The sequence below is a fragment of the Suncus etruscus genome, chromosome 3 (genome assembly GCF_024139225.1).
Source record: "Suncus etruscus isolate mSunEtr1 chromosome 3, mSunEtr1.pri.cur, whole genome shotgun sequence".
Taxonomy (NCBI): Eukaryota; Metazoa; Chordata; class Mammalia; order Eulipotyphla; family Soricidae; genus Suncus; species Suncus etruscus.
The window spans coordinates 147,238,157-147,264,956 of NC_064850.1; the positions used below are offsets into that span (position 1 = coordinate 147,238,157).

General features: G+C 40.2%; 1 protein-coding gene across 1 annotated transcript in view; it reads right to left on the reverse strand.

Moving 5' to 3' along the window:
• Positions 1 to 26,506, reverse strand: part of LPIN2 (lipin 2) — a 62,619-nt gene extending 36,113 nt beyond the window's left edge. The window contains exons 1-2 of the mRNA XM_049770020.1: positions 26,477 to 26,506; positions 1,982 to 2,182 (exon numbers count right to left, since the gene is read on the reverse strand). Of these exons, the coding sequence (XP_049625977.1) occupies positions 1,982 to 2,182; positions 26,477 to 26,503 (228 nt within the window). The 5' untranslated portion in view covers positions 26,504 to 26,506. The remainder of the gene's footprint in view (positions 1 to 1,981; positions 2,183 to 26,476) is intronic.
• Between the last annotated feature and the right edge of the window lie 294 nt (positions 26,507 to 26,800).

Genomic DNA, 26,800 nt, shown 5'->3' on the forward strand with positions numbered 1-26,800 from the left:
TTTTTTTTTTTTTTTTTTTGGGCCACACCCGTTTGACGCTCAGGGGTTACTCCTGGCTATGTGCTCAGAAATCGCCCCTGGCTTGGGGGGACCATATGGGACGCCGGGGGATCGAACCGCGGTCCGTTCCTTGGCTAGCGCTTGTAAGGCAGACACCTTACCTCTAGCGCCACCTTCCTGGCCCCAAACAATCTTTATTTAAGCACCACCACAACAACCACGATTGTAGTTAGATTTCAATCATAAAAAGAACAACCCCCTTCACCAATGCAACGTTCCTACCACCAATGCCTCCCATCTTTCTCTTCCCCCACCCTCTGCTAGTATTTGAGACAGGCATTCTACTTCTCTCACTCATTATAACATATACTTCTAATACTCAAAATAAAATGATGTGGATCTTTCACTGAAACTCAGAAAATTTCCTACATTATTTCGATAATATGGGGCAAGAATAAGAATGAAACTACTACTAATGTAGTTTTAGTTTCTGTTCAATTTTCTATTGACTGACATTAGCCACAGAAAGCTGCTCTAAAATATGTGAGGAGGAGAATGATGTATAAAAAGAAAGAGGTTGGAATGATAGTACAGCAGGTAGGGTGCTTGTCTTGCATGCAGCCATCCTGAGTTTGAACTCCAGTATCCAATATGGTCCTCTGAGCCTACGAAATGATCCCTGAATAAAATACAGCCACACATGGACCCAAACAAAACAAAACATAAAAATTGGGCCAGAGGGGGCCAGAGAGATAGCACAGTGGTAAGGCATTTGCCTTGTATGCAGCTGACCCGGGAAGGACCTGGTTCCATTCCTGGCATTCCATATGATCCCCTGAGCTTACCAGGAGTGATTTCTTTTTTTTTGTTTTTGGGTCACACCCAGCAGTTCTCAGGGACTATATGGAATGCCGGGATTCGAACCATGGTCCTTCTGCATGCAAGGCAAACGCCCTACCTCCATGGTATCTCTCTGGCCCAGCCAGGAGTGATTTCTGAGCACAGAGCCAGGAGTAATCCCTGAGCATTGCTGGGTGTGGACCAAGAACCAATCAATTACTAAATGAATAAATAAACTGTAGAACAAAATTGGGCCAGGGAGATTAAGGTTAAGGCGCTTGCCTAGCATGAAACGACTCTGGTTCCAATACTGGCATAGCATAAGGTCCCCAGAACACAGAGCCAGTTGTAACCTCTGAGAGCTGAGAGGTATGCACCCCCAATTCCTCTCGCAAAAAAGGAAAAAAAAAAAAAAAAACAATGCAAATACCTTCTTCCTGAATAAATTTTTCTTAAAATAAATACCAAAAAATTGCCTATGGGTTTATATTTCAGTCTTATGTGGGGCTGAGTTCTGATACCAAAATCAAAATTTTGATTTTGACTAAGATTAATGCCAAAGCAAAGCAGATATTAATTTAAACAAATGCAACATGTATTTCATACATGATCAATATCAATATCAAGTTATCCTAAATATTCTAATATTCTTTTTTGTGGGATTGGCCCACAGCAGATGTACTCCAGGCTTACTTTGTTTTGTTATTGAACTACAATAGAACAGGCTTATCAAAACAAATTTGGTCTCTGTATCTCTCAGACTTCCTGAAGTGAGGCTTTTCTGAATGTGAAAGCACCTTTTAAAGCAATACAGAAAAGCTAACTTCTCATAATTGTTGCCTTCAACTCTTCAACACTATTAGATTTTTAAAGCTGTTTTTGGGGCCACATCCTGGTGACGCTCAGGGGTTACTCCTGGCTATGAGCTCAGAAGTCACTCCTGGCTTGGGGGACCATATGGGACGCTGGGGATTGAATCAAGTCCGTCCTGGATAGGTCACATGCAAGGCAAACACCCTACCACTGTGCTATTGCTCCGGCACCAGATTTTAAAACTGTTTTAAGGTTCAGAGTGCTCACTATAGTGGGTTCACAGCTTGCATCTCCTTCTCAAAGCATTGGAGAATAGAACAGCACTTACCACTTTCTCTTTGGACCTTAGGACGCCCAGCTTCCCGAAACGCACGTGGAAAGGAGAGCACTGGTATGTGCCATCCTGCTGCCGTACTACGATGACATCGATGCAACCAGACAAGGTGGCCTGGTTGATGCCTTTGTAGAGTTCTTTCACAGTGACAATCACCTGACCCGCCAACTGTCCCACGTAATTCATGGTTTGAGACTGAAATCAAAAGGAGGAAAAAGAGGTGAGATGTTGACACTGAATTTGTGACTTTATGACAATTACAGATATAGGAAAACTCACATTATATTGTTCAAATGATGTATATGCATAAAACACAATTCTTCAATGACCTTGCTGATTTCATGCCACCACAGATTTTACACATTTCCACCCAAAGACAACCCCAAACCTTCCTCTTTTGTAATGTTTACTAGCTCAGCCCTAGGAAATCCCCAAGTTCTCTTTCCTTCTATGTCATTCAGATATTGCCATGTACATTAAGGAATTTCTCCTAAAGCAGAGACCCTGCACAAAGGTCAGACCATCACTGCCACCCATATGGCCCAGGACCCCAGGGTACCAAAATTCATAGGGCCTGTATATCAGAGTATTTTGTTGTGCTTTGTCCTGCTAGACTGCTAGAATCAGTGTAACTGGGAGTGCCCTGGGACCCAGATCATGCTTCGGGAATAGGCCTCCTACACACTAGGAAAAATTAAATCTGTGAAATTTTTGTTTTATTTGGGGGTGGGTGACAGGGTTAAACTATACTCAGAATTGCTTTGGGGGAGTCATATGTAGTGCCAGGTATTCAAACTGAGTTTGGTGGGATGCAAGACAAGAGCTTAATCCTTTTACTATCTCCCGGCTCTTCTGTGGAACATTTAATAGAGTATTATCGTTTAGATACATGCTAGAATATTAGGTACATGCTGAGTTAATTTTCTTGTTGCTGTACCTTATTTCTGGGGTCATGATATAGAATTTTTACTATTAAGAATGCCCCTATTATGCTCAACATCATCCTGACTTCGATGGAGAAGATGTATAGTAACCAGAATCTTTACAGAAACCTGACACCAACAACAGCGAATCTGCGAAAAAATTTTACCAGGACCACAAAGAATGAATTAGGGGTTGGACAGCCGAGTATCCTGAAGCCCTGGGACAGTCTTGTGCCAGAAAATTTCAGGGGTAAGGTCTCCTTGTACTTAGCCAAGGCTTTTCCCTTCTATTTCCCCCATATTTTGCTGGGCCTATGCAAACAACAATTGCCACCCTTACTGTTTATACTGTATTTTTTTTAACTCTCATCCATTAAAAAAAAAAAGCTTACTAAACTTTTCTGCTAGCTTTAATGAGGTCATTGGTGATTCAATAATTTTCAAAAATTTGTACTTGCCACTGAACATTTTCCTTTCTCTCCCATCTCTTTAGTTTTTTTTTTTTCAATTTTATATTTCTTTTTTTTGGGGGGGGGGGCACACCTGTTTGATGCTCAGGGGTTACTCCTGGCTAAGCACTCAGAAATTGCCCCTGGCTTGGGGGATTGAACTGTGGTCCTTCTTTGGCTAGCGCTTGTAAGGCAGACACCTTACCTCTAGCGCCACCTCACCGGCCCCTATTTCTTTTTTTTTTTTTTAATCATGTTGCTTTTGGTCTTCCTGAAACAATTGTATTATGACATAACTGCTATGTCAACTATGTGATACATTTTCATCAATAAATAAAAATATTAAAAAATTACAAAATATTTCCGATTAAAAATATAGGTGCAAGTTTCCTTGATATTTTCCAAGAAAATAATTAATATACCAATCATATATAAATACATATATATGAATGTGTTTGGTTACCTTATCCATGACCCCATCAAATTAATTTACCTGTAAAAGTTGGGAAATTCTTTCTTATAGAGAAATGGTATAAAATAATGGAGAGCCTGCTTGTTAGTATACATGATTCCTGCCTTCAAGGACTTGAATAGTCTTAATGAGAGAAAAATTGTAGCAAACACTTTTTAAACTTAACTATTTCTCCTCAAGCAAATCTCTCCCAGATGTTGAAGTTTAGTACAGTTTTTCAGCAGTTGTGTTTTATTTCATCTTTAAAATATGCAACAACAAAAATTTGAAAGATCAGATAGGTTGTATAATTTTACTTCGATAATGAATATGAGGAAATGTCTTTGGTTTCTTAATACAATATTATGCTGAGTGAAATAAGTCAGAAGGATAGGGAAAGACACAGAATAGTCTCACGCATCTGTGGGATTTAAGCAAAATATAGTATTGTAATAATACTCAGAGACAATAGAGATGAGGTTTGAAGGGACCACCCCATGATACGAAGCTTACCACAAAGACTGGTGAATGCAATCAGAGAAATAAACTACACCAACAACTATCAAGACAATGGTAGTGAGTGAGAGAAATAGAATGCCTGTCTTGAAGATAGGCAGGGGGTGGGGAGGAGGGAGATGGGGGACATTGATGGTGAGAAGGTTGCACTGGTGAAGGAGGAGTGTTCTTTTTTATGATTGAAACCCAACTACAAGCATGTTTGTAATCATGATGCTTAAAAGATATTATAAAAAAAATGTTGGGGCCGGTGAGGTGGCGTTAGAGGTAGTGTCTGCCTTGCAAGCGCTAGCAAAGGAAGGACCGCAATTTGATTCCCCGGCGTCCCATATGATCCCCCCCAAGCCAGGGGCAATTTCTGAGCGCTTAGCCAGGAGTAATCCCTGAGCATCAAATGGGTGTGGCCAAAACCGAAACAAACAAACAAAAAATGTCCCCCCTCAAAAAAAGATAATAAAATATTTGTCCCATGTAGCTCACTTTTTCACTTTTTAGTTTTTACCAGATAGCATTTTCCAGAAACTTAAAAAGTCTATTAGAATTTGCTAATTATGTTAGTCAAGTATGTCCACAACAAGTATATTTTACACTCTGGCATGTACATTAATCTCTGAATTTATGCTTGCCTGATGATAGCAATTTTAAAATGGAGTTTGCTACAAATTTTTAAAAACATGACCAATTGCTGTAGGTTTCTTTAAAAAAGAAACTAAAAATGATAACTTGTAACCATCTATACGCAGCCATAAACAATAGGTTTATGAACAAAACGTGCACTAAGCTGACATCAACTAGAGCACAGAATCCATAATTAAGTGTAGCTACATCTATTCAAGATGATTTTAATTACCGTGGTTAAAGGATGTGCTGTTATACAAGAAAGTCTACTCCATAAATGCTAGTTACTAAATGTAGAAAAATACAGGCTGTTAAATAACTGGCTTTCTTTAGAAGATATGAAACCATTTCACTTATATTACAAAAGCTGAAAAAATAAAAGTAAAGGGAGGTTCAGTGTCTATACATACAACTCTCTCACCTCCCCTAAAAAATGAGAAGTTCAACTCTGCCAGGAGGGTCCTCCCTCAAGTTTGGGGGGAGGCAGGTGATCCATCCTGACTGGGATGTCTGGCAGAAAGCAACTAACCATGTTGGGAATATGCTTCAGGTCCTGTCAGCAGAACTGAGTCTCCAGACTCTGGACAGGACAAAGCAGAGAAGTGCAGCTCATGGCAGCATTTGGAAGATCAGAAGAAAACAGGACTTGGGGACCCCAGGCACACAGAGGGCTGTGCCCTCATCAAGAACTCCAGCTTTGAAAATAAAACAAAGATTTAAACATACAGTAAAAATTATATTGTAACTATTATCCTATTTTATAGTAAAGGAAGGGAAATGAATGACTGAGACCAAAAATAGGAATGCATCTGACAGAGATGCCCACACAGAAAAGGTGAAACAAGGGACTAAATACAGAGGAGCATCCTCATCTTCAGACTCAGGAATAGAAAGAAAAAAATAATAAATTCACACTTATTGATACTTTTATTTATTATAAAAAAGTTGCTTATGCCTTCCCCAAACTAAACACAATGGTGCATCTTGGCTGCTGTGTGTGCACATAATGGACGAGTTTGTGAAAAACCAGTGACTGCTAACAGGGTGGGTCAATGTTTGGCATGTCCAGCTTGGGGAGGGACCTGCTGAAACTAAAGTGAAAATGGAGGACCTGGGAGGCAGCTAGCAACTAAATTACCTACTGGAGGTCAAATATCCCTTTAGACTTCAAGTCAAAAGACCAAATAATCTCTTGAAATAACCTATAGCACTGAAATTCAGTAGTGTCCACTATCAAATTTTGCATATCAAATAACTTAAAGCAGGGCAAAATGGTAGCTTGTTGGATCAAATATCTATCAAATGTTTATTGATTTGCCAAGTTACTATTTCTGAGTATTTAGTAAAACTAATATCATGATTTATAAAAATTTATTTTTAAGGATCAGTAAATATGCTCAAATACAGATCTATCTTTTATTAAACTGCCCCTATTTAGTTTAAGGTGATATGTTCAGAGAACAATTAAAATATTATAACAACTTCTAAATTGTCCTCAATATAACCATAGGTACTTTTTAATCCATTCCTTTATATATTTCAAAATCTGCTTCCAAATTTTTAAGTTTATCTTCACAGGTGTACAAGTTAGATAGATGTTTTACAATCAACAACTGCACCCAACTGTTACATGCCAAATGCTGGTAAACCTGTGTACAATCTCGTGTGATCACTACAATCACTCAGAAGTTGACAATCAATATTTCTGTTTGAGTTCAAAGTACCCATAGTTACTTGGTAGAGTCAATGTTCCAACTTGATCTGAACCTAGAGCCTCAGTCTTCAATTCCCCAATGAATAATGATGATGAAACTCTTAGACAAAACACCTAGGTTTTCTGCTGCAATCAGGCTGCATTTAGCAACTGAACACTGTCTTAGCTTGTGACTTGGCTGCATACAGGTGAAAAATCATTACAGTGGGTTTGATGAAGCCAAACCTACCCTGCAAGTCACTGTGACACACGAGCACTGACTCCCACTCTCCTGCCAGACCTGAGCTCCAATGTCAGGAAACTGTTGCTCTCCTGGAGCCACACATGACTGTATTTGCAGACAGAGGAGTCATTTATATTTAAAAACTTGACATTTCCTCTAGTTGACTGCTCAGACATGAGGACAAAATTTATTACCTGTTCACATTCCACTGGTGCTCAGGGAATGAATTCCTGTAGGCACTCAAGTTTATACTGGGTGTAAGCAGCAATTAGCACTTTTCAAGAACTTTCTGTAACATATTTAGTATTCAAAAATATTATTGTGATGGGCCGGAGAGATAGTATGGAGGTAGGTGTTTGTCTTGCATGTAGAAGGACTGTAGTTCAAATACCAGCATTCCATATGGTCCCCCGAGCTTGCCATGACGATTTCTGAGCATAGAGCCAGAAGGAACCCCTGAGCGCTGCTGGGTGTGACTTCCCCACCCCCCACAAATAATTGAGAGTCTTGTGAGGCAGATGTTATTTATTGCATTTCAAATTTAGACCAAGACAAGAGACATTTAGAATCCAATACTGTCGGGGCCGGGCGGTGGCGCTGGAGGTAAGGTGCCTGCCTTGCCTGCGCTAGCCTAGGACGGACCGCGGTTCGATCCCCCGGCGTCCCATATGGTCCCCCAAGAAGCCAGGAACAACTTCTGAGCACATAGCCAGGAGTAACCCCTGAGCGTCACAGTGTGTGGCCCAAAAAACAAAACAAAACAAAACAAAACAAAACAAAACAAACAAAAAAAAGAATCCAATACTGTCTACCAGAATTCAGCTCCTCTCAGGCTCCCAACCTTTCTTCTGCCCCAACATTATCATACTCTCAAGGTCAGCTGGTATCCTTGTAGCAAAAAATCTTAGGGCAGGGACCGGAGCAGTAGTGCAGTGGTAGAGTGCTTGCCTTGCATGCGCTGACCTAGAACGGACCTCAGTTTGACCCCCAGCATCCCATGTGGTCCCCGACTGGAGGAGTAGTGCAGTGGTAGAGTGCTTGCCTTGCATGCGCTGACCCAGGATGGTTCGATCCCCAGCATCCCATGTGGTTCCCCAAGCCAGGAGCGGTTTCTGAGCACATAGCCAGGAATAAACCCTGAGCATCATCAGGTGTGCCCTCAAAACAAACAAAGAAAACAAAGAAACAAACAAAAACAAAAACAAACTAACCTAAGGGCTGAAATTACTAATCTTTCAGTTGTTCAGAGTTCCTAAGGTCACTATGCAGCCTTAAAAAGGGGGAAATGAGGACCAGGACATGGCTTGAAGGGTATAGTATCCTCTGCATGAAGGTGACCTGGGCTCAATCCCTGACATCATATGGCTCACCAAGTATCAAAAAGGGCAACTCCTAAGCAAAGAACCCAGAGTACTCCTTTGCATTGCTAGGTGTGACCCCAAACTAAAAGAAAAGAGCAAGGGAGAAGAAAGGGAGCAATGGCACACAGGGTAACGGTAGTTAAGTGTCTCTCTCTGGAAAGCAGCAGGGTAACAGCCCCTTGGGGTCTGGCCCACATCCCATCAGTCAAGATATTTTCTTTCTGGTGGGGCTTTATTTTTGTTTTTGGACCACACCTGGTGATACTCAGGAGTTAATTATGGCTCTGCATTCAGGAATTGCTCCTAGCAGCAATTAAAGGACCATATGGGATGTCGGAGATCAAACCAAGGTTGGCTATGTACAAGGCAGGCGCCTACCCACTACTCATCACTCTGCCTCAGTCAAGAAATTTTCTAAAACATCTATCGGGAAGCCCAGCAAACACAGACGCTAAGGAGACCATAGGAACTAAAGGAAATTATAACTTAGTTCAACAGATGTAACAGAAAACTAGTATGCCAGAGCAGCCTCAAGTGAGTGGCAAGTCATGCAGAGACAAGTGGCCTCAAGCCCGAGAAAGGAACCAGCCTCCTTGGATGAAGCCATTTATGTCACCACTGAAACAAATGAATCCCTCATTTCGAATACTTTTTTTTCTTTTCCTTTTCTTCTTTCCCATCATAACACAAGGTTAAAATTAAATTTGCCTTATTTATATTAGCTATCTTTTAAATCTTTTTATTTCTTGGTTTTTGGGGTCACACCCAGCTGCGCTCAGGACTTAACTCCTGGCTCTGTCACAGGGATCACTCTGGTTGTTCTCTGTGGTGCCGGGGATCAAAACCCAGTTGGATGCTTGCAAGGCCATTGTACTCATTATACTCTCTAGACCTTTACTCTTGCTTTTATGAAACAGGACTTGGGAAACAGCAGCAGCAGCACTGCAATGAGACCCTGATTGTATGAGGGAGGTTAAGAGTACCACAAAGCAGAAGTCCAGGCAGCCCTATCTGATCTCCCATCATGATCTCATGATGTCCATGAGGAAGGCGGACACTGCATGCTTGAAATGTTCTGCCCCAAAATATCATAGACAGGGCTTATCTCTGCTTGCAATGCAGGGTACAACCTGAACAGAACTGTAAACTAAAATCCCTTGTCTGCTGGTAAACTTCCTGAATACATCAAGTTCCCCTAGTGACTTCCTGTCACAATGAAAGAAGGAAATCAGTGAAGACTTATCCAGGAAAGTCCCATCAGTGTAATAATGCTGCTGATGGCAGCTCAGAAATACCACCAAGAAGGCTGCGTAATTCCTTTAAGGAAAACACAAGAGTTTTGTGATGGAGCTGTCAAAACAGTCGTCATACTGGCCTGTCAAGATTTGTTTTCATAGTCACGAATAACTGAGTACCTGCTTCATACCAGCAGAGCAAGTTCTTTTAAAATAAGAAAATGTAAAATTTGTAAAACACTGCTCTAATTTTCCCAATCGGCCTACCATGTTGAAAGGAAATAAATATTGCCTGACATGCCTAAAACTTTGAGATAGTGCTATTTCGGTGACTTTTAGGAAGACTAGAGAACATGAAGGAAAAAAAAGCTGCCTGGAATAGTCAAGGAAGACCTTGGGGGAAAAGCAAGTTGTTTTAGGACACAAAGGTATGTAAGGGGACTAGGCCAAGGCAAAGAAGACTGGGTAGAAAGAGTACACTAAGTTCTATAGCCAAGGCGAGATGCTGCAAGGGAACAAACACTCTAATCAATCTAACAGTAGAGAGGATGCAGAGCAGAAGTGGAAGCTAAAGAAAGACATACAAGCAAGCCACTGAAGGACCAACAATTTCTGTTTTCTGAATAAAGAAAACTGGGAGAGACATGCCAGGTAATAATGATGATGATGATGATGATAATAATAAATAATAATAATTTCTTGAAGGGTGATCTTGTAATAGAATTAAGTTTTGGTGGTTAAGATCTAGATTTCCTGGGTCCCAGGCTGACTAGGAAAAATGGAAGTAGGTCCAGGAGAATCTGTTCTCTATGATTCTGTTGACCCTACAGATATGGGAATATCCTCTACTGTGTGGACTTTCTTCTCTGGTACTATGCTTGTTGAGAAAAACAAAGTAGTTATGAGCCAAAATCCATATCCCCTCTCTAAGATGGTGTTTTTCAATTGGGGGACATTTGACCCTCTGTGGGTCCCCAGGGTATTCCAATGGGGCCAAAGGTGAAAAAAAAAAGTCACAGAAATGGGGGCCCACAGCCAGAGACAAAGGTGCAGTTCTAAAATAGGGGTCCCAGGAAGGAAACAAGGTCAGAATGGGGGCATAATTGGTAAAAGGCAGGGAAACACTGCTCTAATATATTTATTACCTCCATATCTGCACCAAATCTAATAGACTTTGAATGTTAGATATCTTTATAAAAGCTGACCCTATTTTATAAGATTTAATTCTAGAACTGGTAACATTTCTGTCAAAAACTCATTTATAAAATTCTGAGTTGGGAAGATTGCTTCCTGAGGGGTTTCATACCTATTAATACATGTACGTGTATACATAAATATATATGTATATATATGTATATGTATATACACTCCAACATGATTTGACATTAATTTTTGATGGTTCGATGGGTTCTCTAAAAGGGAAGATTTGGAATTTGAACAGGTCTGACACAATGGCTCACTCTGACAGTATTTAACATGGCTCTGAGGATCCCAATGATTTAATTTCCAAGTTTTCCAAACTGCCCCATCAGTCCTGAGGGGTGCTGGGTGAAATGGACATGTTTGAGAATGTGTGATTAAAAAATGATTCAGCTGAGGGCCGGAGAGATAGCACAGCCGTAGGGCATTTGCCTTGCAAGCGGCCACCCCAGGATCAATGGGTGGTTCGAATCCTGGCATCCCATATGGTCCCCTGTGCCTGCCAGGAGCAATTTCTGAGCAGAGAGCCAGGAATAACCCAGGAATAGACTGTAAGCATTAACAGTGGCCCCAAACAAAAATTTAAAAATAATCTCAAGATATTTGACTTGTTTAGAGTAGATATCTGTCTGATAACAACAGACTCCAAACAGGCCAATACAAATTTAACTAGACCTATGGTTTTCTATCATTTTCCCCATGAAGACACACTAAGGAAATTAACAAGAAAATGCCTCAGGGGCCAGAGCCATAGCACGACAGGAAGGGCACTTTGCCTTGACCAGGGCAGACCTGGGTTTGATCTTTGGCATTCTATATGTTCCTACAAGCCTGACAAAAGTGATTCCAGAGTGTAGAGCCAGGAGTAATCCCTGAGCACTTCTGGGTGTACCCCCCCCCCCAACAAACACAATTCTTTTACTGAACGCAGATTTCTTTTCCCCTCTTTTTTTTTTTTTAAAGAGAGAACAGAGGCTGACCTCATTAGTGACAAGGATATTAAATTGATAATTCAAACTAAACAACACTATAATTTATCTTCTTTATTTTAACTACAGAAGCACAAATTTCTGCTCATTGGGTTTATGTCTCTGTGACTCTACCATACTCAGTGTATCAATACAGTAGATTAACAATTACCTTGGACTGAGTAAGTCTCATAAACAAGGGACTGGAGTGATAGTGGACAGGGTGCTTGCCTTGAACAGGCCAACCAGGTTCAATCTCTGGCATCCCATCTGGTCCGCCAAGCACTGTTAGGAGTGACTCCTGAGTGCAGAGCCAGAAGTAAACCCTAGGCATTGTTCAGTATGGCTCCCAAACAAACAAAACGGTTCACAAACAAGAAAGCCACTTTGTCACATGGGCATATTGCACTTCCTGGTTTTCATAATTTGCTTTGCTTCCCAGCAAGACAGGAAGGTTTTTGTTTTTGTTTTTTTTTAACAAGACAAGTAGGGTCTAGAAAACTGGCCTTGAAAATGCATACCCATGGTCCCACAGTCCCACAGGGACCAAGCAATATCCTGGCCCAGCCTGTAGGTTTTTGGGTAGTCTACTGTTTGTGGCCCCTAGCACAGCCAGGTGCATGTAAGCAAAAAAAAAAAAAAAAAAAAAAGGGCACTCAATGCATGGCAAGCCCCACAACTGAAAGATGGACAAAAGAATGTAGGAGGCACAATCTCTGGAGAATAGTGATTCTAATGATCTCTATTAGAGCCACTCCTGGGGAACACATATGTATAAGGATCACAACCTGATATGATAACCCTCAAGAAGAAGCAAGCATATGGAAACCAGTCATCATATCAACAAGCAAGACAATGATGATGGGGTAGGCACAGTGGTGGGCAACCTTTTTTTTTTTTTTCAACTGAGCCAAATCTCTCCAAAACCACGACTGAAATTTATTTTGAGAGCCACACAGGGCGCGCACTGACAGAGGCTAGGAGCAGTGTCCAGACTCCTGGACGGCCACCTGGCACATAGAAGAGCCACATTAAAAAGTGTAAAGAGCCGCATGTGGCTCGCGGCTTGCTGACCACTGGGTAGGGGAAAGGGGACTGAAAATAAAAAATATTAAACAGATTTCTTCTCAACTGAACAACCATTGCTCTAAGATTTCATGAGAAACAAAGCTATTCCAGCTTTCTTCTGGGTATGGAGGAGGTGGATACAAAGGTAAACAACAGGGCCAGAGCAAAAACACAGCGGTAGGGCATTTGCCTGGCATATATCCAACCCTGGTTTGATTCCTAGCATCCCATATGGATCCAAGTCTGCCAGGAGTGATTTCTGAGCGCATATCTAGGAGTAACCCCTGAGTGCTGCCACATGTCATTCCCCCCCCCCCCCAAAACCCCAAACGAACACACCAACAAAAACAAAGATACAACAGACTTGACTCCACTAAGCATATTAGAAAAGCACAGAAAGATCCATGGGGTGAGGCCTATGGACACAAGGATGAAAAGAGAGCAAGAAATGATCAGGAATTAAGGATTGGTGGGTTCACAGTGCGCCAATCCCTGCTCGTCATCACATGTGAGCATCACTCTGATGGTATCATTTGCCCACTTCTAGGCTTTGAATTCTGATTGAGAAAAGTGAAGTTGGCGAACTTCTCCCAAAGTCTTGCACAGTGCTTAGCCATAATGGGATCTCACACGATTCAATGAAGCAAAGAATGCAAGCTCCAAAGCAGGGGTCTCAAACTCGCGGCCTGTGGGCCGTTTGCAGCCTTCCGTACAACATTTTGTGGCCCTGCCCTAGAGGAATCTTTTTTGTTTTGTTTTGTTTTGTTTTTGTTTTAGTTGTTTGGGTTACACCCCCCCAATGTTCAAGGCTTACTACTGACTTTGCACTCTAGGGTCACCCCGACTTTGCCTCCCGCGGCCCCCAGGTAAATTGAGTTTGAGACCCCTGCAAAAGTATTGAAATGTACAAGGAAAAGGACAAATAGCATAAATATTTTGTTTTGCAACCTGAATGAAAGGACAATTCAAGAATAAAATGATATACTTGTCACCAAGTATTTGTGAAAATGGCCACATTGCAGAGGATACCCCAATGTCCCAAAATGTGAGGCTCGGATGTCCAGACACTAATGCTTACTTTCCTGGGTGTTTCAAGACCTTGCAGGGGCTAGAGTGATCGTATAACAACAGATAGGGTGCTTGTCTTACCTACAGAAAGCTGACCCAGTTTCAATCAGGTATCCCAAATGGTCCCCTGAAAGCTCCAGGACTGATCCCTGAGCTCAGAGCTAGGAGTAAGTTCTGAGCACTGCTGGGTGTGGCCCCCAAACAAACAAACAAAAAGACCTTGCAGAAAAGACTGCTTGGATGAGTCAGTGTGAGTGACAGGAAAGACACCCCACCTCTGCTTGAGGAAATCTGAAACTAGCTCTGTGAAAACAGATGGCACATCTGAGGCACATTGACTGGGCAGCCAGGTCACAGTAAAGACTAGCTGGTCTGCCAGGGGAGTCAGTGGAAGGCACTCTGCAGGCCACAAGGGGCATGGTAGGACCTTTTATAATTTTTTGTAATATACAATTTTCACCATAAAATTAAGTAATAAGTACTACAATCTTCATGATCCAGAAGCCAAGAGAGAAAGCTCTCAATTCCTACTAGCCAAGTGCCCTTTCATGAAAATGCTCCCCATGCTAATAAAATACAGTTCCAAAGAAAAAAGAATCAGCTAAATGGTTTCACTTTCTTTTCTTTTCTTTTTTTTTTTTTTTTTTTTTTTTTTTTTGGTTTTTGGTTTTTGGGCGACAGCCGGCGGTGCTCAGGGGTTACTGCTGGCTATCTGCTCAGAAATAGCTCCTGGCAGGCACGGGGGACCATATAGGACACTGGGATTCAAACCAACCACCTTAGGTTCTGGGTCAGCTGCTTGCAAGGCAAACACCGCTGTGCTCTCTGGCCCCGGTTTCACTTTCTTAAGGCTCAGCAAGTGGTGCCAGATTATTCGTCTTTGGTAAGAAATTTAGTAGAGTGCAAGGAAAATTAAATGTTCAACGTAGGGCCCGGAGAAATAGCACAGCCGCGTTTGCCTTGCAAGCAGCCGATCCAAGACCAAAGGTGGTTGGTTTGAATCCCGGTGTCCCATACCCCCGTGCCTGCAAGGAGCTATTTCTGAGCAGACAGCCAGCAGTAACCCCTGAGCATCGCCGCGTGTGGCCCAAAAACCAAAAAAAAAAAAAAAAAAAAAGTTCAATGTACACATCTATTTAGGTGTCATAACTCATGTTATGACAACTCGTGATCACTGTCTAAGTCCAAAGAAGATCCCCACCTATTCAGCTCAATGACTAACCATGATTCAAATGATCAAGGCACTATAACATTAAGTGGCTCTTAGTTCTTGGAAAGGCTATGTATTTTTCTTCACTTCTTCTCTGCTTACTTTCCAAATGCAGAGTAACACCTTGTCATCCAACTTTCAGAATCCAATTCTTATCTCTTCCTCTCAAGGCTAAGGCCCAGTTCTAATCTACTTGTACATGAGGTGACAGACCATAAAGTTACAGAGACCCTTTTAGCCTGACTGGAGACTAGACAAACATACAGAAGTCAAGTCCTTAGAAAAGGCCTTATAATTAACCATTAAAGAGAGTGAACATGTAGTCAACCTTTGTATAGTGATTCTATTAGCATATAAAATATTCTCAATGTTCATGGCAGTTCTGCAATTATTTTTTGCAGTGCAATTTTTTGATATGAAATAGTTATATCTTTAACTTTTCAAGGTTTTTATTTTTTGGTGGTGATGGTGGTGGTGGTGGGTTTAGTTTCACGCCCAGCAATTCTGGGGAGGAGGGAAATCACTCCTGCCAGGAACAAATAGGGTCTGCTGTATATGAGGCAAGCACCTTTGCACCTGTATTATCCCTTGGTCCCAGCTTTTTTTTTTTCCTTAAAAAAAAAAAAAAAAATTAAAGTAGGGCCGATAGAGCCCTTAGCATCAACAAGAGTGATCCCTGAGTACTGAGCCAGGAGTAAGCCCTGAGTGCCTTGCGTGTGCTGTCCCGAAACAAACAAACAAAAAAAACTCAATGAACAAAAATGAAGGTATATTTTATAGATAGTAAGATTAATTTTTGTAGTATGCAATTTTTCACCATAAAATTATGCAATAATCACTACAATCAAGATATAAATCTAGATACCTGCTAAACTATCCTGTCTCCCCCATATTTTTTAGACCTGCGCTCAAGGGCTACTTTAAATACTTGGGGGAGATCTGGTAGTGCTCAGGAGGTTATGAAGTACTGGGGATCGAGCTTGAGTCCCTAACATGCAAAGTATTTGATAAGGCCATCTGAACTATCTCCTCAGTCCCTCAGTCCTTTTACAGTCAACCCTTTCCCCCAACCTCTTTCAGGCACGGATCTATTTTCTGTCTCAAGTCTTGCCATTTCCAGAAGGCCATTAAATGAAAACATACAGTATGATTTTTTTGCCCCTTTAAAAATATGGCTATTTTCACTTGACATACAGCACTTGAACATTGCACACAGATCCGCAGTTCCTCGAGGGGAATTGGTAGTATTTCATTATATATAAATGGATGTACCAAAGCTTGCTTATGTACCCACTAGCAGAAAGACATCAGAATGGTGTCCAGATTTTGTTAATTACAAGTAAAACTACCAAAACTTTCCCTCTGTGTAGGTTTGCTTTTATGTGCTTAATTTTATTCGGGTGTATACTTAGGAGGAGTGAGATTATATATATTTATGAAGGCTGATATTGCAGCTATTGTTTTAAAGATACCTTCAAGTGCACTTATTGAGGGTGGATATAAAATAAATCTCTCCAGGGGCCAGAGAGAGTATGATTCCTGAGAAATAAACCAGAAGTAAGCCTGAACACAGCTGGATGTGGTTCAAAAACAAACAAGCTCTCCTTATTTTACAAATTGGTAATAATGTACTGTTTGGATTTTATATATTATATTTGCTAATAACAGATTCATTTACACTGGTGGAAATTCAAACTATTTACTTGCCTTCCATAGCATTTTAAACTATTGATATTTTTATTATTCCACATAATTCCCATTTTAGTAATGACAAAGTAATATCCTTTTAAAACATGATTTCTCAAAGATAAACCTTTGACCATGGATTCTAACAATGAAGTTTCCAAATAGTATTGTGTTGCTATCAGTGTCTTTCTTCAAGTCCATTAGTAGTTGTTTTAAGTATTTTGCTAGTCCCTGAGTACATATATGTTTAGGAGTGTCATTTCTTCCTGACGTACATATTCCTTGCTAGAGTAATGACTCTATAACTCTTATAACATTTTTGAGCCTCAAGTCTATGTTATCAATGCTAGTATGGCTACTCCAGTCTCTTGAGAGTTGTTGGCTTGAAGAATTGCCTTCCAAACTTTGACTTTGAGTCTGCTTGCTCTGACTATTCAAATGTACTTCTTGTAGGTATCAGAATGTTGGGTTCAATATATTAATCCATCCTGCCACTCTTGTATCAAACTTGGTGCATTTAGCCCATTGACACTAGGAGAGATTATTGTTTTGTGCATCTTTCTGCATGTCTGGCGTGTTTGTTGGATTTGTCATGTCTTAAAAGTAGCTCCTTCAGTTCTTGTAATCTTGTAAAGATGATTTTGAGTTCAAGAAGTTCCTGAGCTGTTGTTTATCAGTGAAGTTGTTTATCATTTCTTCAGACCTGAGTGAGAGTCTGACTGGGTAAAGTATTCTTGGTGAGGTTTTAACTTTATTGATTTTTTGTTTTGTTTTGTTTTGTTTTTTTTACTATAGCCCACCATTATCTTTGTGCCTGGAGGGTCTTGTTTGGTAAGTCTGCCAAGAACACTCCTTTGTATGTAACTTCCTTCTTTGAGCTATGGTTTGTTTTGTCATTCTGATTACATTATGGGTTCTTTTTTTTTTTTTGGTTTTTGGGCTACACTGGTGACTTTCAGGGGTTACTCCTGGCTATGCACTCAGAAATCGCTCCTAGCTTGGGGGACCATATGGGACACCGGGGATCTAACCAGGATCTGTCCTAGGTCAGCAGTGTGCAAGGCAAATGCCCCACTGCTGTGCCATGGCCCGATTAGATTATGTTTTAGAGTCTTTTTATTTGCATCTTTTAGCTGGTACTAAAGCTTTTAAAGCTAGTACTTGGAAGGCCCCCAGGATCTGCATGCATGTGCTATCCAGCTATGGGAACTTCTCAACAATGATGTTTTTGACTACTGCTGCTTCACCAGGATTGCCTTCTTGCCCCTGGGACTCCAATGTTTCTAAGGTTGTTCTTGAATTCATTATCCCAAAACCATCTTGCCTGCTCTTCATTTATTTCGAAGCTTTCCCCCGATCTTCTACTGTGGTTTTCTGCACTTCATGTTAGAACTCGATGATTTTGTCATTAGCTGCTGTTAGTCTGCTAGTGAGGCCCTCAAGTTAGTTTTTCATTTCACTTTTGAAGTTTTCCAGTTGTGATTCTGTTTGTGGTTTTGCATGTCTGCTCTCATATCCTTGTGTTTTATTGACATTGTTCCTTTGTTTCTTTGAGCCCATTAAACATCCTAAGCATTTCCATTCCAATGCCCTTTTTATTTATTTATCTATTTTTTGGGGGGCCATATCAGCCAGTGCTCAGGTGTTACTACTGGCTCTGCACTCAGAAATTGCTCCTTGCAGGTTTGGGGGACCATATAGGATGCCAGGAATCGAACCCAGGTGGGCCACATTCAAGGCAAATGCCCTACCACTGTGCTCTCACTCTGGCTCCCCAATGTCCATTTTATAGAGATTATATAGTTTGGTTATTATTGAATCAGTCTTCAGGATTATAATCTTGGCACACTACACCTGGTGGTGCTCCTGCGCTGCTATATTATGGTTCCCTTTTGGGGATGGGATTTGTATTACATCTGATAATGCTCAGTTACTCCTGGACAGTGCTCACTCTTGGCAGTGCTCAGGGAACAATATGGGATAATGGGGATCAAATATGGGTGGCCACAAGTACCCTACAATCTGTATTATCTTTATAGCCCCAATAATAAGAATTTTTCATGTTATTTTATAAATATCATTTAATTCATATAAGAGAATAAAATTAGATTTATTAACAAAAATAGATTTATTAACAAAAAGTAGGGGCACAGAAGCTGGGCAGTTACGTGGAATAAGACATATGCAAGAGGGGCCCGGAGAGATAGCACAGCGGCGTTTGCCTTGCAAGCAGCTGATCCAGGACCAAAGGTGGTTGGTTCGAATCCCGGTGTCCCATATGGTCCCCCGTGCCTGCCAGGAGCTATTTCTGAGCAGACAGCCAGGAGTAACCCCTGAGCACCACTGGGTGTGGCCCAAAAACCAAAAAAAAAAAAAAAAAGACATAGGCAAGAAGCCCAGACAGGTCTGGTCAAATGTCTAACTCCTACTATATCTTGGAACCGTAAGTTCCTAGAGACATTAATGCTAATTTTATGCACTACTTTGAACTAGGTATTAAAAAGTTGTTTTATAAGGATCTGTAGAAGGCCATGATAATTTCTCCACATGATATTTTAAGTGGAAAATGTTAAGTTTTTAAATAGCCTTAGCATATTATAACAACATAAATCATGAAAGTTAGGGGCTAGAGTGATAGTACAGTGGGCAAGACACCTACCTTGCAAATGATTGGCCTGGGTTTGATTTCCAGCAACCCATATGGTCCCAACAACTCCTGAGCATAGAACCAGAAAAAAACTCTGAGCACCACTGGATGTGGTCTAAAACCAAGATAAATAAAAATAAAATAGTAAGTTTTTAAAAACATGTTTTATCTTAAACCTTCTAGTATAAAATAACTATGTAACTATGTAGGTAGTGATGTAACTACGTAGGTAAACAATTACAAACAACTCTAAAACAACAAAACAGGAAATCTATCATTTGGTTCCTGTTCCTATATTAAAGGTACATTATCTTAGCTTTTGTTTTGTTTTGCTTTTGTTTTTGGGCTACATTAAGCAGCACTCAGGGGTTACTCCTGGCTTTGTACTCAAAAAACCACTCCTGGTGGGCTTGGGGGATCACCTGAGATGGTGGGGATGTAACCCATGGAACCCGGGTCTGTCCTGGGTGTCCACGTACAAGGCAAATGCCCTACTGCTGTGCTATTGCTCTGGCCCCATATTATCTTAGCTTTTTATGGAACCATAGACAGTATGTTTAGTGAAGATAAAGTCTTCTTCAGTGTAATACATGATGAATAATTCAGGTAGAAAAAAATGACAATTTACCAACGGAGAGACTGTTCATTAATGAAAAGTTACTAAACAAAGGCTACAAGACTGTGGGTCTACACTGCATTGAACAGACATGAACTTGACAGCCATGGTTTCCCAAGGCCAATTACTCAGACACACCCAGGAATCTTATAAAAATATAGTTCCTAGAAGAAATTCTGAAATAAATATGGTGGTATGGTACTGAAATTACAAGTCTCCAAGGACAGATTAAAAAAATGTAAATATGTTTCTGCCAGAACTAGAATACATACTTAATATCTTAGCTCTCTTTGCTAAAACCAAAAATCAAAATCCTCTTTTTTATTTTTTTTTTGGGGGGGGGCACACCCGGTGACGCTCAGGGGTTACTCCTGGCTATGCACTCAGAAGTTGCTCCTGGCTTGGGGGACCATATGGGACGCTGGAGGATCGAACCGAGGTCCGTCCAAGGCTAGCGCAGGCAAGGCAGGCACCTTACCTCTAGTGCCACCACCCGGCCCCTCAAAATCCTCTTGGAAGCAAAAATGCAGACCCTCAACTCTAGATTGTGGTTTCCAATTGGCATCCCTTAATAAAGGAAACCAGAGCTTCTTGGAAAAGTTATTTATTTTAGGACTGGGGGCAGAAAATACAATTTGAGGGGTCAGAACAATAGCACAACAGGTAAGGAGTTTGCCTTGCACATGGCCAACCTGGGTTCAATCCCTGGGATCCCATATGGTCCCCTGAGCCTGTCAGGAGTGATTTCTGAGCAGAGCCAGGAGTAACACCTTAGCGCCGCTGGGTGTGCCCCCAACACCAACACCCCCCATATAAAATAAAAAGAAAATAGAACTTGATATTGACATACTTAATATTGCCAGGAAAGAGAAAAGGGCTTCAAATCAAAATAAGAGGGCATGCTAAAGGAACACAAGAGTGAAGATAAACAAGTTCCTAAGCTACAAAAACCTGAATAATGAAACAACAGCATTAGATAATTAATCTACAGAATAAGTTACTCATGAGTCTACACTGAAATAAATTACATTAATAAGTAACTAGGGTGAAAGGTCAATTTTAATCAAACACTGAGAGAAATAAAAACCAACCCTTAGAGAATGAAACAGATAAACATGGCAAGCAAAGGACATTAAAAATAAAGGACAACAAGTATGAGAATAGGATGTTGGCATAGCCTCAAAGCATATTTCCCAAGTATATATTATTTATCACAAAAGGAAAAATAGCAATAACTTTACAGTGGAGAAACACGATGATCACCACTAACTTTATGAGAATAAGACCAACATCAGGGACTCCCCCCCAAGCCCTCCCCTGCATTGTATGAAAGGGCGTAGCTTTTGGGGTCTTTGTGTGTGACAAAAAAAATCTACCTAATTAGAAGATAGGATTAGACAAATCCAAACTGAGGAAAAAAAATTTTTTTTTGGTTTTTGGGCCACACCCGGCGGGTGCTCAGGGGTTACTCCTGGCTGTCTGCTCAGAAATAGCTCCTGGCAGGCACAGGGGACCATCTGGGACACCGGGATTCGAACCAACCACCTTTGGTCCTGGATCGGCTGCTTGCAAGGCAAACACCGCTGTGCTCTCTGGGTCCAAATTCTTCTTTTTTTTTAAAATATATTTTATTTAAGCACCTTGATTACATACATGATTGTGTTTGGGTTTCAGTCATGTAAAGAACACCACCCATCACCAGTGCAACATTCCCATCACCAATGTCCCAAATCTCCCTCCTCCCCACCAAAACCCCCACCTGTACTCTAGATTCTATTTCCCTCATACATTCTCATTATTAGGATAGTTCAAAATGTAGTTATTTCTCTAACTAAACTCATCCCTGTTTGTGGTGAGCTTCATGAGGTGAGCTGTAATTTCCAGCCCTTCTCTCTTTTGTGTCTTAGAATTATTATTGCAAGAATGTCTTTCATTTTTCTTAAAACCCATAGATGAGACCATTCTATCTCTCTCTCTTTCACTCTCTGACTTATTTCACTCAGCATAACAGATTCCATGTACATCCATGTATAGGAAAATTTCATGACTTCATCTCTCCTGACAGCTGCATAATATTCCATTGTGTATATGTACCACACAAACTGAGGAAAATTCTACAAAATAATCAAGGAACACTTGTCTAAAGGTCAGGTCACAAAAGACCCTTTATACAGAAAGTTTAGAGTCTTCAGAATATCTTCATTTTTTTTTTTTAATATTTGGGCCACAACCTGTGATGCTCAGGGGTTACTCCTGGCTATGTGCTCAGAAATCGCTGCTGGCTTGGGGGACCATATTGGATGCCGGGAGATCAAACCGCAGTCTGTCCTGGGTCAGCCATGTGCTGTGACCAGTCCTTCCCACTGCTCTATGGCTCTGGCCCCATTATCTTCAAATTTTTATGAAATTCTTGTCATCTATTACTTAGATACTTCAAATAAAAAGATACATATTTTCCTAGCATAATCACCTCAAATTACTGATCAGTTATGCATGTTTAGACATAGCCAGTGAATAAGAAATGGAGTAAGATAACTTTTTTGTTTCCTTTATTTGGATTTTGTCACACCCGGCAGCATTCAGGGGTTATGCCTGGCTCTACGCTCAGAGACTGCTCCTGGCAGGCTTGGGGGACCATATGGATGGTGGGATTCAAACCACTGTCCTTCTACATGCAAGGCAAATGCCCTACCTCCATCTATCTCTCTGGCCCTCTTTTTACATTTTTTTTTTATTTTTGGAATAAGATAACTTCAATTTTCAAGTAAAATATGACTAAATTAGTTCTAATAACAAACTTTGAAAATTCTACTATATTTGTGAGAAATTACTTTTTCCATACCTTAAAATAAAGTTATAGTATAAAGATTGAGTGATACTTCTTTAATTTCATTGTTAAAATATTTATACCATTAAATAGCACTAATAAAAATGTTAAAAATAAAAGACCCAGGAAGACCAAGGAACTGTCCTTGATGGTAGATAATGGCATAAAGAACCTAAACAAATAATTAACCTAAACTGGGGTTCTGGATCGTAACCAAAAGTGGATAAAGGCCTTTAGCCAAGAAAAACCTCAGTGAAGGATGTAACTTAGTTGAAAGAAGAAAGCAAAAATGATACCTGAACCTCTGATGTCTTCCATTTTGGTATCTTGTACTTAATTTATTTCTGGGATTCTAAAAGCTAAGAGTCCAATCTATGAATCACTCACTGTCCTTGGCTAGGCCTGAGCATCACGAGAACTCTCAGGAATCCCTATGATCAATACACATCAGAGATCGATCACAGGTACAAGTACTTTTTACAGTCCCTAATTGGCCCCTCAAACAGCAGTGAACAGTTGGGTCTGCTGATGATATGGTAACTATCAATTCCCTGTCTTCATTGAAAACCTCAGAAAATGAATAGAAAGGAAGTTGGTCCTTCCTGTTCCTGTCCTGCATCATCTCTGAAATGAATCTTACAATTATCAAACTACAATAACTAGGATCATGGCTTGTTAAGAAAACAAGGATGGCAAGCACAGGCTCAATTCTGCCCCTTGACTTTGCAGGGAATCACCTCTCCAGTTCAGAGAAATCTCAAAGAACCCAAGAACATTAAGTGGGCAACTAAGCTGATTAAAACAATTTTTTTTTATGTCTATGGAATGAATGTAACACAAAGAGAAGTATTTTCCTGAGACAAGATTTACTTAGATCCTTAAAGAAAACTGTGCCTGGCCGGAGCAGTGGCACAAGCAGTAAGGCATCTGCCTTGTCCGCGCTAGCCTAGGAAGGACTGAGGTTCAATCCCCTGTGTCCCTTATGTCCCCCAAAGCCAGAAGTAACCCTGAGCGTCACTGGGTGTGGCCCCAAAAACCAAAACAAAAAAACAAAAAAAAACCAGTGCCCATTTCTTTTACATGGAACCATATCTGATGAGACATGCTCAACACTGACAGACTAGTTTTGAACTGGACCAAATCTACTAGGTTTCTCTAATCAACAGAGTGAAACAGCTCAACTAATTGGAACTATGAAATCAGAAACAAATACCTGGGCAAACTAAAGAAGTACAATTATATGAGCCATTTGGTAAAAAATCTGCCCAGTTATGTTACAAACATAAAGCAGCAAATAAATTAGGTTTTTAGGAAACAGAAGCAAAACCCCCCACAAAATTGTGAGTTTTAGTCTACTTAATTTAGTGTGCCACAATAAATATATCTATTCAATGTATTGTAGAGTCATGCAGGTCTACATACAGTACAGTGGACTGGTTGTGTACACATGGGTTTTAAACAGAAGCAACCTCAAATTTCATTTTAACTAAACTAGATGGGTACAAAATATAAAAATGGACAAAAGACAGTTTCCTGTCTACCCATACAGCTTCTAGCTTTTTTTGTAAGCTATTTGTACCCAATTCCTGAGCTCAATATGATGCCAGGGGTTTACAAGATAAGCTACTAAAAACAGAAAGATTATAGGGAAAATTAATTCTAAAACTGCCCAATGAATAATATCCTAACATCATTTCTGGAAAAATATGCCAGATTTTTACTTTTGCAAATGCTGTCCACGCTGCATGTGCAGTGGAGGAGGGTGTCTGGTGTCTACTCTGCAAGGAGAAATGACAAATACACAGGGTGAGGTTGAGTGCACCTCTATTGCCCTCACTGGGCTTCCTAAGTCATCATCAAGACTCAAGCTTTCATGCTGCCCCATCTACAGGGTGATGGTTAATCTGGTCTCATCTACCACTGTCTGCCACTAAATTTTATTTTAATTAATATATATGTACAAATATGGAAAAAAGTGAGTTTTTTTTTTTAACTCCTCCACATAGATACCAACATCCTCACAGACAGAGAAGCAAGACCCTCAGAGACTCGAGCATGCTGGAATCTCAGAAGACTGAGGCCAAGAGTCCCTCAATTGAAATTGCCTACAGATAGGCCTCAACCTCTGTGCACAGTTAACTCCCAGATATCCACTAAGCATCTTTCAACCTTTCCCACCACTGGCACTGGTCCACATCCCACAGAGGAAAACCACCAGAGTCCTGCTCTAGAATCCCTGTATGCTCTAAAACACGGAACAACTCTTACGGTTACAAATTTGGCTATTATGTGCTCTGTTAGTACATTCTGCCCTAATTTTATAAATACAATCAAGTAACTTAAAATAAGCGAGGGCAAAAAGGCCTGTAGATTATTTTATAACTTTAGATTGTAATAATCTGCCCTTAACAAATAAAAGAATTCTCTTGATTAAAATTCATGGAAACAGATTTTTTTTTTTAAATTTCCAACTTAAAACAATGAGATTTACACATTCTAAATACATAAAGTCAAAAGGAAAGAGCCCTCTAAGATGGAAACTTTCACCTTTCAACAAGTGACATGCCCAGATAGCATCTGATTAGTAAGGAGTGTCCAGGTCATTGAGGGCCTGAACCACCTTGAGAACCAGGATTTCCCTTGTCTCCTGCACACAAACCCAGGTTATAAAGTCTAACTCTCACATTATCAGCACAGTTTATTAAGCAGACAATAAATCCAGTGTCCTTAACATTAGCCACCTAGAAATCTTTCTCTGGGGAAAGAGAAATGACTTATGGAACTTCAATTTCTAACCTTAACTTCAAAGGGAATTGTTAATAAAATGTGGTCTATTCAAATGCCCACTGACTAGAACCTACCAGTAGCAGGAAGTATAAGAACGTCAAAGTGATGGGTGGTTTGTGGATGTGAAAGCTACGCAACAAGTAAATTTTTAATAAACCAAACACTTTAAAATGTGACAAATTTTATTATAAATCAACCTGACTATGAGCCACAGATTTTAGAAGTTGTCTGATTTTTGTCGTGTATTTCATATTTATTTTCCCAAAAAGCATACAATGCTAATTTTATAAATTATACCTTACTACATGTACTTCTTGTTACTTTTTAAATAAAAATGTTCCATAGGCAGAGTTAAAGTATACTGTCCTTCATTCACCTAAATTTATTTAATGCAGTCTTCAGAATTTAAACTATGCTCATCTTTTCATATATACATGAAAAAATATATCTTGCAAGGAGAGGAAAACAGACAAATTCAGACAATTTGCTTTCTCCCCCATATATTTTAAACGTACATAGTTTAGGTTTCAAAAACTTTTGCACAGAATAGAAACCATAAAACTTTCAGATGTCTTTTAATCTCTCAACCACTGTCCTTAGGAGCAAAATGAATGTGAAACTAGATACATTTAGTTTGAAAGCTAGTTTTAAAAATAATCTGCTTAAAGTCATAACTTATTTTTTTCCCTCTAGGAAGAAAGTTATTTGATAAAGAGAAAAGGGTAGGAAGATGTACCAATGAGTAAGGGAAAGCAGAAAACCCATGATTGCTGTTTAATATAAAAGTCTAATTAAGAACATCTACCCAAGAAGAGGTCATAAACTACTTTTTATTTTGGCAGGTGTCTGTCTTTGCCATCCCCACTCTTACCTCCACCTGGAACTGTAGAGAAAGGAGTGGATATTGGTGGATGGCACTTACCAGAATACCAGGAGGGGCCTTCCCCATGGTAAACATCTTCTCTCTCCTGCTAAATGGGCCTTCATTAACCTTCTCTTCTGCATCTTCACTATCATCTTCTATGTAAAACATTTTAAAAATTGAACTAACTTATCAAGCATGTCCCTTCCCAAAGAAGACACTTCTAAACCATCAAAAAAGAAAGCTGTTTAGCTGACAAACTGAATGTAAACTGTGTGCAGACACAGCAATATGGTAAAAATCTGAAAGGAAATGATTCTTAAAAAAAAAAAAAAAAAGAAAAAAAAAACCCAAAACATGCACAACTTTACCAATAAGATTTGC